Below are 13299 nucleotides of genomic sequence, written 5' to 3'. Positions count from 1 at the left end.
TTTGAGATACTGTAGCTAGCATTCATAACAGTGTTTCTACTAAATTATTCCCTAAATAGGGGATCATATAAGTGTTTGAAATACTTGTTTTCAAGCTTGGGAATATGTGAAAGCGTTTCAGATCTTACTAAACACTTTAAATAGAATGGCTCTTTTGACCACTGGAGGGAAAAACACTCAGGCAGCCCTGTGAAGAATATCACATTGTTAGACTTGAAAGTATGTTTGACAGATGGAAGGAATTTAGAAGAGAGTATTTCCCAACAGCGAAGTGACGTTATATTTAAATAGAAGGACAGGTGTTTTTGTCATCAATCATCTGAATTCATTTGAGAGTTTTATAATAATTGAAAAATGACTTCTTGTGTTTGTGTTTATAGGCATTCAGCTCAGTGAGTACTTACCGGAGGTGAAAGACCTGCTACAGGCAGATCAGCTTGGAAGCTTAAAGTCCAATCCTTACTTCGAGTTTGTTTTGAAAGCAAATTATGAATATTATGTTCAGGGACAAATATAACTTTTTCTTAAAATGGCCATTGTTTATGAAATTTGTATAAGTGTGTCCTTATAAGAATTTTAGGCCATAAACAAGTATAAGTTTGTACAATTTCAGAACATGTATAGCTGAGTTTTTACACTTTATATGTAGGAAGCTAATATAAAATAGTTATGTAACTGTGATTTTGGTTTTCAGTTACGTGACTTGTTTTTTCCACCTGAAATGTGTCAGTTGTTGTTCCTGTACTCGGTGCCCTTTCTTTTTCCTCTGACGTGGTCCCAGGTTCTGGAGTTCTTGTCCTGGTTCTAGCTACTCACATGCACAAATCACTTCTAGGCCTCAGTTTCTGTGACCATGAAAATTACTAGATTGCACTAGCTTTTCTCTAAAATTCTGTGACTCCAGATACTTTGCACCAAAGAGAATCTAGGGTGTTTGGTATCTATTTCAGTTAGGGCTAATGGGAAATGTCCAGTAAGGTAAATGTCAACTTTTGCTGACTTACTATGAGATGAAAAACAAAAGCAGAGCAGGCCTAGCTCATATGAACTTGATAATTATGAACTCATTGGGAGCATTTTAAACTTTTCTACAGAAATAATAAATGAGCACTAATGAAAGTATTTTAGTGAATGAAACATTTATGTGGTTTTCTAACCTATCTATAAATTACTGTTGATGTTTAGTTCTTTCAGTATGGGGATTCAGTCAGCCTCATGTATTTTCAGAATGACTTTCATGAATCTTGACCATAGTCGGCCTAGTTAGTCAAAAGCGTGAGTGATACTGGAAACCATTATAGGCTGTCCTAATATGGCAATCGATGTGACTAAAAGGTACTGTTCTCTCCGAGCTTTGTCCTGACCAGTGTCATCACTCACTCGATGTTTATCTGAGTTTTCAATAAAGGCCAGAGGTTGGACAGGGAGTTGCTGGCATGTCTGTGCCTTGGCCCAGTCGAATGCCCACTAACCAGCTTGCTCCAGCATCTGAAAAGGTCAGAAGTTAAACATGGTGAAGAGTCCAGTTCCTGGATTCACAGAGCCCAGCATCAGGCCTTCTCCCCCACAGGCTGCAAGGCCAGCCCTTGAGTATATTTGGAAGAGCAGGTTAATGGAGCTGTTTGTAAATCAAAGAGAAGAAGCTAGCAGCCTGGTCTTTTTCTCTTTGCAGCTTGTGTGTTAGGACAGCATTAGGGTCTGGGTTGGGAACATGTTGGAAGGTACTAGGAGAAGTTAGGAAGAGCAGCTTGTCAGATGGCCGGTAAGAAACTGCTGAGTACTTGTATTGTAAGATAAGGCTTTGTTTTTACATGGAGGTCAGCTGTCAGTGTTCACTTCTCACCTGTAGGACCCTGTCAGGTGATAATGTGCTCTGGGACACATAGGTTCCCACCACCCTCCTTTGCAGCTGCAAACCTAGTGATCCCTGGTAGATGGGACAGTATCACAGGAAAGCCGATCTGATCATGCCCCAGAACCCACTGATTGTGTGGATGTAAAACGACTGCTCTTGTGGTGTGAAGTGGAGCATCCTGTCAAGGGAGGAAAAAGCTCACTCTTCTAATCCTCTTTCTCTCTATCTCATAGTTAGTAGCTGTTACACCCAAACAGTTGAGTTTTTAAAAATTATTTTAACAGTGAAAATGAAATTAAGACCTAGGATTTTGAATAATTTTTTCTCTAGAATTTTAAAAAGTGGTTTCACAGCAGAGTCTTCATCAAAGAATTATTAATGGTTTTTGTATAAAGTAGCTGATAATTATACAGGTGCTGTGTGACATTTCTGTGGAAAGAAGACACTTTACTGACTTGGAAAAGGTTTGCGATCACGCCTGTCTTTACATGCTGCCCTGAGAGTCCCAGCTTGGGACCTTGACAGAATACAAGAGGAAAGTGTTCTGTGTGGTTGTGAGCAGAGGGGAGTGTGCGCAGGCCTGGGCATGTCTTGAGAATTTGTGAACAGAATGGTGTCAAGGATTGCGGCAGACCTGGAGACAGACAGTAAAAACTTGAACTCCTGAGTGAGGTAAAGGCTACTGACGCCTCTCTTTGAGGGCTTTCGTTTTTTTTTTTTTTTTTTTTTTTTTGAGACGGAGTCTCGCTCTGTCGCCCAGGCTGGAGTGCAGTAGCGCGATCTCCACTCACTGCAAGCTCCACCTCCCGGGTTCACGCCATTCTCCTGCCTCAGCCTCCTGAGTAGCCGGGACTACAGGTGCCCGCCACCGCGCCTGGCTAATTTTTTGTTTTTAGTAGAGCGGGGTTTCACCGTGTTAGCCAGGGTGGTCTCGATCTCCCAACCTCGTGATCCACCCGTCTCGGCCTCCCAAAGTGCTGGGATTACAGGCGTGAGCCACCGCGCCCGGCCGAGGGCTTTCATTTTTAATGGTTGAACTGTGTTTCTTTTTTTACTTTAGGGGCTGAATTGTAGTTTTCCTAACATCACCCACCTACATCCTACACACCTGGACATTTTGAGGCTAACTACAAAAACAGTGTAGCCTGTTCCTGACATTTTATCCTGAGGATGCCTGAAAAAAAAAAATATATATATATATATATATATTATTTTAATATATATTATTTTAATATATATATATTACACACACCCGTGTAAACAAATCCACTCATTAAAAGCCAACATACATTTAAAAAATATAATACTGGGTCAGGCATGGTGGCTCACACCTGTAATCCTAGCACTTTGTTTTTTTTTGTTTTGTTTTGTTTTTGTTTTTTGTTTTGTTTTTTGAGATGGAGTCTCGCTCTGCCGCCCAGGCTGGAGTGCAGTGGCCGGGTCTCAGCTCACTGCAAGCTCCGCCTCCTGGGTTTACGCCATTCTCCTGCCTCAGCCTCCCAAGCAGCTGGGACTACAGGCGCCCGCCACGTCGCCCGGCTAGTTTTTTGTATTTTTTAGTAGAGACGGGGTTTCATCATGTTAGCCAGGATGGTCTCGATCTCCTGACCTCGTGATCTGCCCATCTCGGCCTCCCAAAGTGCTGGGATTACAGGCTTGAGCCACCGCGCCCGGCCATCCTAGCACTTTGGGAGACCAAGATGGGAGCATCGCTTGAGCTCAGGAGTTCACAAGCAGCCTGGGCAATATAGCAAGACCCTGTCTGTACAAAAAAAATACAAAAATTAGCCAGGCATGGTGATGTGTGCCTGTGGTCCCAGCTACTTGGAAGGCTGAGTTGGGAGGATTGCTTGAGCCCAGGAGTTTGTGACTACAGTGAGCCATGATCACACAACTGCACTCCAGCCTGGGTGACAGATTAAGACCCTGTCTCAAATAATATGTAATTCTAAATTTTAAGAAAAACACTGTAGAAAATGAAGCACCCTCCTGAGGAGCCTTTTTAGACAGTTTTTCCTAATCACCTCCCACTCCAAAGAAAGTGTAATACCACAGACCTACTATATATCATTCATTCGTTCATTCATTCATTTATTTATTTGGAAATGGAGTCTTGCTCTGTCACCCAGGCTGGAGTCCAGTGGCGTGGACTCAGCTCACTGCAACCTCGGCCTCCTGGGTTCAAGCAATTCTCCTGCCTCAGCCTCCCCAGTAGCTGGGATTACAGGCACTCACCACCACGCCTGGCTAATTTTTGTATTTTTAGTAGAGACGGGATTTCACCATGTTAACCAGGCTGGTCTCGAACTCATGACCTCAGGTGATCTGCCTGCCTTGGCCTCCCAAAGTGCTGGGATTATAGGTGTGAGCCACCACACTTGGCCGACTATCTTTTAAATATACTGTGGCCTTTGGAAGCCACAAACCATTGTACTAGCTGAATTTTTTTCACTCCCTAAGAACCAAGTTTTCCCCCTTTGAGAATGCCCATCTTAATTATTCTTTAGAATACGATTTTTAAAAATGCATGATACTTTACCATATGGCAGAACCATAATTAACGTAACAGCCCTTACCCTCTTGCTGTGTCTCTCTCTGTCTCTCTCTCAAAAATTAAGACACATGGGGTTTTGTTTTTTGTTTTTGTTTTTTTTTTTGACCATTTTAAATACTAGAATAAATCTTTGTACAAAAATCTTGATGCCCTCCAAACACAGTGAACATGACATTGACTCTCCCTACTCAGTTGTGGTGACATTGATGTGTGTATACTGAGCAGGCCAATTTCTAATATTCTTTTCTCACCTTTCCTGCCACTGCACTGTGTGCATCTGCCCTAAGCCCTTAGTTATTGGAAGCAAGACATGGCATCATGTGCTGAATGTTTCATATGTCTCAGGTACTCACCTACTTTGTTGTTTTGTTTGTTTTTGGTTTTTGTTTTGTTTTTTTTTTTTTTTTTTTTTTTTTTTTTGAGACGGAGTCTTGCTCTCTCCCTAGGCTGGAGTGTAGTGGCTTGATCTCAGCTCACTGCAACCTGTCTCTTGGGTTCAAGAGATTCTTCTGCCTCAGCCTCCCTAGTAGCTGGGATTACAGGCACCCGCCACCATGCACAGCTAATTTTTTTGTATTTTTAGTAGAGACCAGGTTTCACCGTGTTGGCCAGGCTGGTCTCAAACTCCTGACCTCAGGTGATCTGTCCACCTGGGCCTCCCAAAGTGTTGGGATTTCAGGCGTGAGCCACCGCACTCAGCTCTCCCCTACTTTTAATCCTCAAATCAGTCTTAGGGAGTATCGTGAGTTGAGAATGCTTTCTGGAAAGTCACTTGTCCAAGATCACATAGCCAGTCAGAGGGGAAGGTAAATGTAACTCTGCTTGACTCCAGAATGCAAGCTCCTAACCAGTTCTTGATATTCTGGGTATAAAGAAGGTTGAAGAGGGAGCACTACTCCAGTGAATCAACAGGCTCTTGGAGGTGGCCATGAGTGCACACACCACCAGCTTCAGGAGGAGGAAAAAGTAGAAAATCCAAGCCCATTTTTTTGTGACTGCCAGGAGTTGACCCAACATTTTTTTTTTTTTTTTTTTTTTTTTTTTTTTTTTTTTTTTTTTTTTGAGATAGGGTTTTTGCTGCCCAGGCTGGAGTGCGGTGGTAGGATCTCGGCTCACTGCAACCTCCACCTCCCAGGTTCAAGCGATTCTCCTGCCTCAGCCTCCCGAGTAGCTGGGATTACAGGTGTGCACCACCACGCCTGGCTAATTTTTGTATTTTTAGTAGAGATGGGGTTTCACCATGTTGGCCAGGCTGGTCTTGAACTCCTGATCTCAAGTGATCCACCCACCTCAGCCTCCCTAAGTGCTGGGATTACAGGCGTGGGCCACCACACCTGGCTGACCCGACCTTTTTAAGTAGCTTGTGAGGAGAATGAGTCTGTCTTTGTCTACCCAGTCCCTGGAATGTCTCTAACTTGGAGTGCCCAGCCAGCCCCTCAAAGCTGAGTTTCTGGGGAAGCCATGACTTTTCATATTAGGATGTCTTTGGCTCATTACTGGGAAAGATCCCTCAAGGGCCTGTTCTGTTTCGAACTGTACTCAGTGTTGGGGAAGATAGAAGCAGCAGTCCTTGTCCTCCCTGGCCACTGGCAGTAGGAGGAAGGACAGCCCAAGCCTGTCTCCTCCACTGGCCGCTGTGGAACCTGGGGTGTGTTTTAACTCATTAAGCCTCAGTTTTCTTTAAAAAAAAAAAAAAAAAAAAAAAAAAAACTGGAATGAGTAGTACCTATCTTATTTACCTTAGGATAGTTAAAAGGTTAATTGAAACATAAAAGCATATTATGAAGTGTTTTACCAATTCCTGTTGAAATTGATAGGAAACACAGTAGGGAAGACTGGGACTGAGCGAGATTGGGGTACGAGTGTGTGGAGTGTTGAGTGGCATGATTGGAGAGAAGGGAAGTGTGAACACACTGGCGTAGTGGTAGCAGAAGGGCCCCACCAGGGTATGAAGAGCTGAGACTGCACCTGAAAACTTAGAAGCAGGAACTCCCTGTCAAGCACACCCTACATGGCTGACCTTTACTTAGTGACAGTTCTCAAAATGCTGTGCAGGGCGCCGCTGCACTCCCCCAAAACGTACATGTATGGAGACGTGGCTCTGCCACCCACCGTTCAGTCTATTCTCTAAGCCAATGAGAATGCAACAAGACCAGAATGGGACTGAGGGTGGCCTGTGGTGACCTGTCAGGGACTATTTAAACCAGCCGCAAATCATGTGGGCAGGGAACAGATGCCTGAACTGGCCACCTCAGGGGCCATCTCCCACAGTTTGCTGTACTAGCAGGTCTCTGTTTGCTTGTGAGTGTTTTTAATCATGGTCAGCTTTTAGTGTGGGTTTGAATGTAACAGACTGAGCTTAGAAAAGCTCTCTGTAAGGAAAGGTAAGAGTTGGACTGAGCAAGAGTTTTGAAAAATAGTGACAGTCTCATTCTCCTTTGGAATGCGAACAGATATTGAGGTGTCCAGTGAACGGCAGCAAATTTCCTACCTTCAAGGCCCAAACGTAAGCTAGTGCCCTTATGTTACATGCAACTCATTTGCCAGGTACCTGGCAACTCATTTTTCAAGTACCTCCACTACTCGCTGACACAGGAGGACACAGGATATTAAAAATGAAATACAGTTCTGTCAGTTATTCACTTATTCTCCAAAATACTTGGAAGAACTAAATATGAAACCATAGGAACCAAATCACCACGTAGTTCCTATACTAGCCAAACTCCTTATTTTTTAATTGATTGTTTTTAGGAGGATAGTATTTTATTCACTAAAACATTTTTGTTAATACTTCTTTATTTTTAGGATGAGCTGCCATGATGTGGGCTACAGAGGAGGGTCACATATGCTTCTATCCCCCTTTTAGAGAATCCGCACCTGTCCCAGTTGCTGATTTCCACTACCAAATGTGAATTGCAACTATTTTAGGAGCACTTAAGCACACCAGAAAAATGAGTGATTCTGTTCTGGCCCACACCGCATCAATGATGTACCCCCTTAAAGCATGTCACTGAGTTCATCACAAAAGACTGCTCCTCCTGTGCCCTCCACAAGCCTCCACAAGGTTAGAACTGTCCTTGTCTTAGGGAAAAAGAGAGAGAGAGAGACAGGCACCAACTGGGTAACCTCTGCTGACCCCCACTGTACTTTACCATAAGTAGTTCCAAATCCTTCTAGAAAATCTGAAAGGCATAGCCCCATATATCAGTGATATAAATATAACCTGCAGCAGGCTTTGGTAGGTGATGACTCTAAGGTGGACTGGGAGGCAGCCCGGCCTTGGCAGGCATCATCCTCTAAATATAAAGATGAGTTTGTTCAGCCTTTGCAGAAGGAAAAACTGCCACCCATCCTAGAGTGCTGCGTCCTTGCCGCCCCCCCCACCCCCCGCCCTTTATTGGCAGGAAGGACCAGCAAAGCCTCATCTAGGAAGAGCCCCTCACCCATCTCCACCTCCATTCCAGGTCTAGCCAGTCCTGGGTTATGACCCTCGTCTTTCAGCCCCAGGAGAGGGACACACATAGTGCCACCGAAGAGGTTGGGGGAGGGCCTCAGCCCACCAAAACCTGGGGCCAGTGCGTCCTAGAGGAGGGGAACCCTCACCCCTTCAATCCCTTTAGGAGACCCAAGTACGCTGCGCGTCCCTGAGGCGGACAGTTCCGTGTGCCCAGGCTTTGCGTCTGACGGGCCTATCCCCGGGAGCCCCGGCGCTCCGCCCTCGCCTCCCCCCGCCAGTTGTCCATCCTGCGACAGCTGCGCGCCCTCCGGCCGCCAGTGGCCCTCTGTGCGGTGGGGGAAGGGGTCGACGTGGCTCAGTTTTTTGGATTCAGGGAGCTCAGGGGTAGAAAGAGAGAAATGGAGTTCCAGGGGCGTCAGGGGGAGGGAGTTCGCCTTCCTTCCCTGCCTGAGGCTCAGGAGTGACTGCTTCTCCAATCCGCCCAAGCCCACCACTCCACACGTCTCCCTCCTCCGGGTAGTCGCAAGTGGGAGTTTGGGAATCTGAGCAAAGAACCTGAAGAGGAGTTGAAATATTGGAAGTTAGCAGTCAGGCACCTTCCCGAGCTCCCAGGGCGCTCAGAGTGGGCCTGGGTGGGGAGGCCTTCGGGACAGGTGTGGTTCCCGGAGCGCAGGCGCACACATGTACCCACCGGCGCACGAGGTGACGCTCGCCCCACCCCATCCCCTCCAGCGGGCAACTGGGTCGGGTCAGGAGGGGCAAACCCGCTAGGGAGACACTCCATATACGGCCCGGCCCGCGTTACCTGGGACCGGGCCAACCCGCTCCTTCTTTGGTCAACGCAGGGGACCCGGGCGGGGGCCCAGGCCGCGAGCCGGCCGAGGGAGGGGGCTCTAGTGCCCAACACCCAAATATGGCTGGAGAAGGGCAGCGACATTCCTGCGGGGTGGCGCTGAGGGAGTGCCCGCGGGCTATATAAAACCTGAGCAGACAGACAAGCGGCCACCGCAGCGGACAGCGCCAAGTGAAGCCTCGCTTCCCTCCCGCGGCGACCAGGGCCCGAGCCGAGAGTAGCAGTTGTAGCTACGCGCCCAGGTAGGGCGGGAGTTGGGAGGGGCAGGGGGACAGGGTAATATCGAGGGGAACCTGAAGGACTCCGGGGCAGAACCCAGTCGGTTCACCTGGTCAGCCCCAGGCCTGCGCCCTGAGCGCTGTGCCTCGTCTCCCGAGCCACATGCGCTTTAAAAAGGAGACAAGACAGCCTCTGGAAATTAGACGTCTCCAGATTTTTCTCTAGCCCCTCGGGGCTGCTTTATGCGGCGTGTAGGATGTGCCTAGGGAGATAAACGGTTTTGCTTTAGTTGTCGCCAAGGCAGTTGCCTTCCGAACTAGCGCTAGAGCTAATGAGAGAGCAGCCAGGACCACCCACGCTGGGTTTCCAACAGGCAAAAAGGCCCTTTCTGAGTTTGAAATGTCATAGGGTTCCTAACAGGTCACTCTTCCCTGGATGGGGTGCCAACGCCTTTCCCATGGGCATCTCCTTCCACCCTCACGCTGGCCCAGCGAGCAGGCAGTGCCCAGGCCTTATCTTCCTGGGTGACAGATGTGGTCAGGGAGGTGCAGAGAGCATGGGCACCAGCGTCCAGCTCCTGGAGCAGGTGTCAGGCAGGGAGGGCAAACAGGTCTTGGGGGACATGTTCCCCTGGCTGTGTGGACAGAGGACTTCTCAGTGTGGTCTCACGACCCTGTGCCCCTTTTCCTGGTGCAGGGCAGCCCTTAGCCAGGGGCAAAGCTCAGGAAGAGAACCCCTGGTCGCCGCCCTGGCAGAATTTGAGTGGTTCTGGTAGGGGATATCCCCAGGTTCCTGGGGAGGGAGGACGTCGGGGCCGGCCAGGTCTCCCCCGCTGCCGCTGAGACGTCTGCGCTGATGCACCGCGCGGTCTCCTTGTCCTTGCAGAAACTAGACGCGATGTGCGACGAAGACGAGACCACCGCCCTCGTGTGCGACAATGGCTCCGGCCTGGTGAAAGCCGGCTTCGCCGGGGATGACGCCCCTAGGGCCGTGTTCCCGTCCATCGTGGGCCGCCCCCGACACCAGGTCAGGCTGCCGCTCCGCGGAGGGAGCCGGGTCGGGGTCCCCGCGTAACCCAGCCTGGTGCCACCCGGAGCGGCGTTAATGGGTGCGTGGTGTCTCGGATCCGCAGGGCGTCATGGTTGGTATGGGTCAGAAAGATTCCTACGTGGGCGACGAGGCTCAGAGCAAGAGAGGTATCCTGACCCTGAAGTACCCTATCGAGCATGGCATCATCACCAACTGGGACGACATGGAGAAGATCTGGCACCACACCTTCTACAACGAGCTCCGCGTGGCTCCCGAGGAGCACCCCACCCTGCTCACCGAGGCCCCCCTCAATCCCAAGGCCAACCGCGAGAAGATGACCCAGATCATGTTTGAGACCTTCAACGTGCCCGCCATGTACGTGGCCATCCAGGCCGTGCTGTCACTCTACGCCTCCGGCAGGACAACTGGTGAGTGCCCGCTGCGCCCAGGCCCCTCTCCCGCCCCCGCCCCCGCCCCTAGCGCTGAGCGCCCAGCCTCGGCCTCGCCCCCAGCGACTCACTCTCTCCCGCGCGCGCACAGGCATAGTGCTGGACTCCGGCGACGGCGTCACCCACAACGTGCCCATCTATGAGGGCTACGCGCTGCCGCACGCCATCATGCGCTTGGACCTGGCGGGCCGCGATCTCACCGACTACCTGATGAAGATCCTCACTGAGCGTGGCTACTCCTTCGTGACCACAGGTGCGCGGAGCCCCGGCACCCCGGGAGGGAGAGCTGGCGGTGGGCCCTGAGTGAGGGCTCCTCTCCTGCTTCTACCCTACGCAGCTGAGCGCGAGATCGTGCGCGACATCAAGGAAAAGCTGTGCTACGTGGCCCTAGACTTCGAGAACGAGATGGCCACGGCCGCTTCCTCCTCCTCTTTGGAAAAGAGCTACGAGCTGCCAGACGGGCAGGTCATCACCATCGGTAACGAGCGCTTCCGCTGCCCGGAGACGCTCTTCCAGCCCTCCTTCATCGGTGAGCCCCGCGCGCCCGCGCTCCGGCCCCCAGGCCCCGCCGGCCCCCGGCGCCCGGAGCTCCCGCTCACGCTCCCTTCCGCGGTCCCCAGGTATGGAGTCGGCGGGCATTCATGAGACCACCTACAACAGCATCATGAAGTGCGACATCGACATCAGGAAGGACCTGTATGCGAACAATGTCATGTCGGGGGGCACCACGATGTACCCCGGGATCGCTGACCGCATGCAGAAAGAGATCACCGCGCTGGCCCCCAGCACCATGAAGATCAAGGTGGGCGGCGGCCTGCGCGGGCTGTCGGCGGGGTGGGCTCTGGGGTGAGGTCTCCCCACCTCACGCTCTGTCTTGCAGATCATCGCCCCGCCAGAGCGCAAGTACTCGGTGTGGATCGGCGGCTCCATCCTGGCCTCGCTGTCCACCTTCCAGCAGATGTGGATCACCAAGCAGGAGTACGACGAGGCCGGCCCTTCCATCGTCCACCGCAAATGCTTCTAGACACACTCCACCTCCAGCGCGCGACTTCTCAGGACGACGAATCTGCTCAATCGGCTGGCGACTGACCTCCAGCCACCCCACATTCACTTTCTTTGTAACAACTTCCTTTGTTGCCATCGTAAACTGACACAGTGTTTATAACGTGTACATACATTAACTTATTACCTCATTTTGTTATTTTTCGAAACAAAGCCCTGTGGAAGGAAATGGAAAACTTGAAGAAGCATTAAAGTCATTCTGTTAAGCTGCGTAAAGTGATCGTGTTTATTTGCTTGGGGTGGGAGTGGAGCCGGAAGCGGGATTCCCATCCCCCCACATCCTCCTTAGTCACTTTTCACAATACCCCAAATGAATGGGCTCCCTGGAAGACAAAAGTTACAACTTCCCATGCTCCTCTGCCGGTTTCCCCAGTGGATCAGATCCATCCCAGATCACTGGCAGCTGTTGGTGGCCTGACCTGACCCTCTGGAGTGTGGCGAGGCAGCTTTCTTCCTCTGCGCAGCGCTCCCAAGAGTTGCCAGCCCTGCCGGGGCGGCCTCGGCTGGTGGCCCTGGGCCCTTCAGGCAGCCGGCGCTGACCATGGTGCTGGGGCCGGAGAGCTGTTTCTCAGAGAGCATCTCAGCTCCGCCTATGGTGTTTGCTTACTGAATCTCCAGATCTGAGAGGGGGCTGTGTTCTGTATTTAACAAGTTATTTTGTTTTTGGTTTTGTTTTTAATAGAGACAGGGTCTTGCCCCTGTCGCCCAGGGTGGAGAGCAGTGGTGCGATCAGAGCCCAACTGTATCCTCTAACTGAGCTCAAGGGGTCCTCCCACCTTAGCCTCCCCAGTTGCTAATATTTTCGTATGTGCCACAGCGTCCAGCTAATTTTTTATATTTATTGTAGAGACAGAGTCTCAGGGTCTTGTTATGCTGCCCAGGCTGGTCTCAAACTCCTGGCCACAACCAATGCTTCTGCCTCAGCCCCCCCAAAGTTCTGGGATTACAGGTCTGTGCCACTATGTCCAGGCTTAATAAATGAGTTTTAATTTGCAAGTGAAGACCGTCACTGTCTGTCTCCAATTGGGAAGTCCTTTGCTTCACACCAGGTGCTGCTAGTAGAAAGAAACACCCCCTCCTGCAGGGCCTGGGAAGGAAACAAGGACGGGCCACGTGAGAGCTCCAGAAAGAAGGGCAGCAAAGAAGCGTCAGAGGGGTGGGAAGCTGAGGCTGGCACTGGAAGATGGGGAGGTAAGCAAGGGAAGGAGGTACACCCTCCCCCCCCGAAAAAAAGTTTTAAAGGCACCAAATTTATCAACAGTTTGAATTTCTGTGGTAGAGTGCAATACCTATTCCTTAAAATGAGCTTAAAGTTTCCTAGTCAATGTTCTCAAGAGCAGTGGCCCCTAAATACAACGAATTCAGACTCAAAGTAATAAACTCGTTTGTAAGTAAGTTTATAGCTGCAAATGACAAAATAGCTATGTTATATGCCACATAGTCAAATGTTTAATCCCTCATTTTCTGGCTTATTTAAAAACTTCAGAAATCTTTGAGGCCTCCAAGGGTGTGGTACCGTCAAATCCAGATATCAAGAGAATTGACAATAATCCTAAAATTTAAGATTTTAATAAAACAATTATATAATACCATGTTCATTGAAAACCTTGTATTGTCCCACTCAGGGTGGATGAAGGTTAAAAATGGGCTAAATACTAGTCTTTCAGAGAGATACGGCTTTTGCTGATAATACTAACCACTATAGATATATCTGATATAATAATACACTAGCATATTGGTAATATTGAATATGCAAAAGCATATCTGAGCAAACACAACCTATACACACATAGCTTAAATAGTTCATTCGTGGCCAGGTGC

The 13299-nt window shown here is 49.6% G+C and overlaps 2 protein-coding genes across 2 annotated transcripts in view; both read left to right on the top strand.

Annotated features, from left to right (window-relative positions):
* Nucleotides 1-1122, top strand: part of NUP133 (nucleoporin 133) — a 71617-nt gene extending 70495 nt beyond the window's left edge. Inside the window, exon 26 of the mRNA XM_010374032.1 lies at nt 381-1122. Within this exon, the coding sequence (XP_010372334.1) occupies nt 381-517 (137 nt within the window). The 3' untranslated portion in view covers nt 518-1122. The remainder of the gene's footprint in view (nt 1-380) is intronic.
* Nucleotides 1123-8803: 7681 nt separating this feature from the next.
* Nucleotides 8804-11694, top strand: ACTA1 (actin alpha 1, skeletal muscle). The gene is made up of 7 exons (XM_010374031.2): nt 8804-8961; nt 9824-9964; nt 10071-10395; nt 10508-10669; nt 10754-10945; nt 11037-11218; nt 11297-11694. The coding sequence occupies exons 2-7, from the start codon at nt 9836-9838 to the stop codon at nt 11438-11440; spliced, it is 1134 nt and encodes a 377-aa protein (XP_010372333.2). The 5' UTR covers nt 8804-8961; nt 9824-9835; the 3' UTR covers nt 11441-11694.
* Nucleotides 11695-13299: the final 1605 nt, after the last annotated feature.

The sequence above is a fragment of the Rhinopithecus roxellana genome, chromosome 8 (genome assembly GCF_007565055.1).
Source record: "Rhinopithecus roxellana isolate Shanxi Qingling chromosome 8, ASM756505v1, whole genome shotgun sequence".
NCBI lineage: Eukaryota > Metazoa > Chordata > Mammalia > Primates > Cercopithecidae > Rhinopithecus > Rhinopithecus roxellana.
This window is presented reverse-complemented; position numbering and strand designations above follow the sequence as displayed.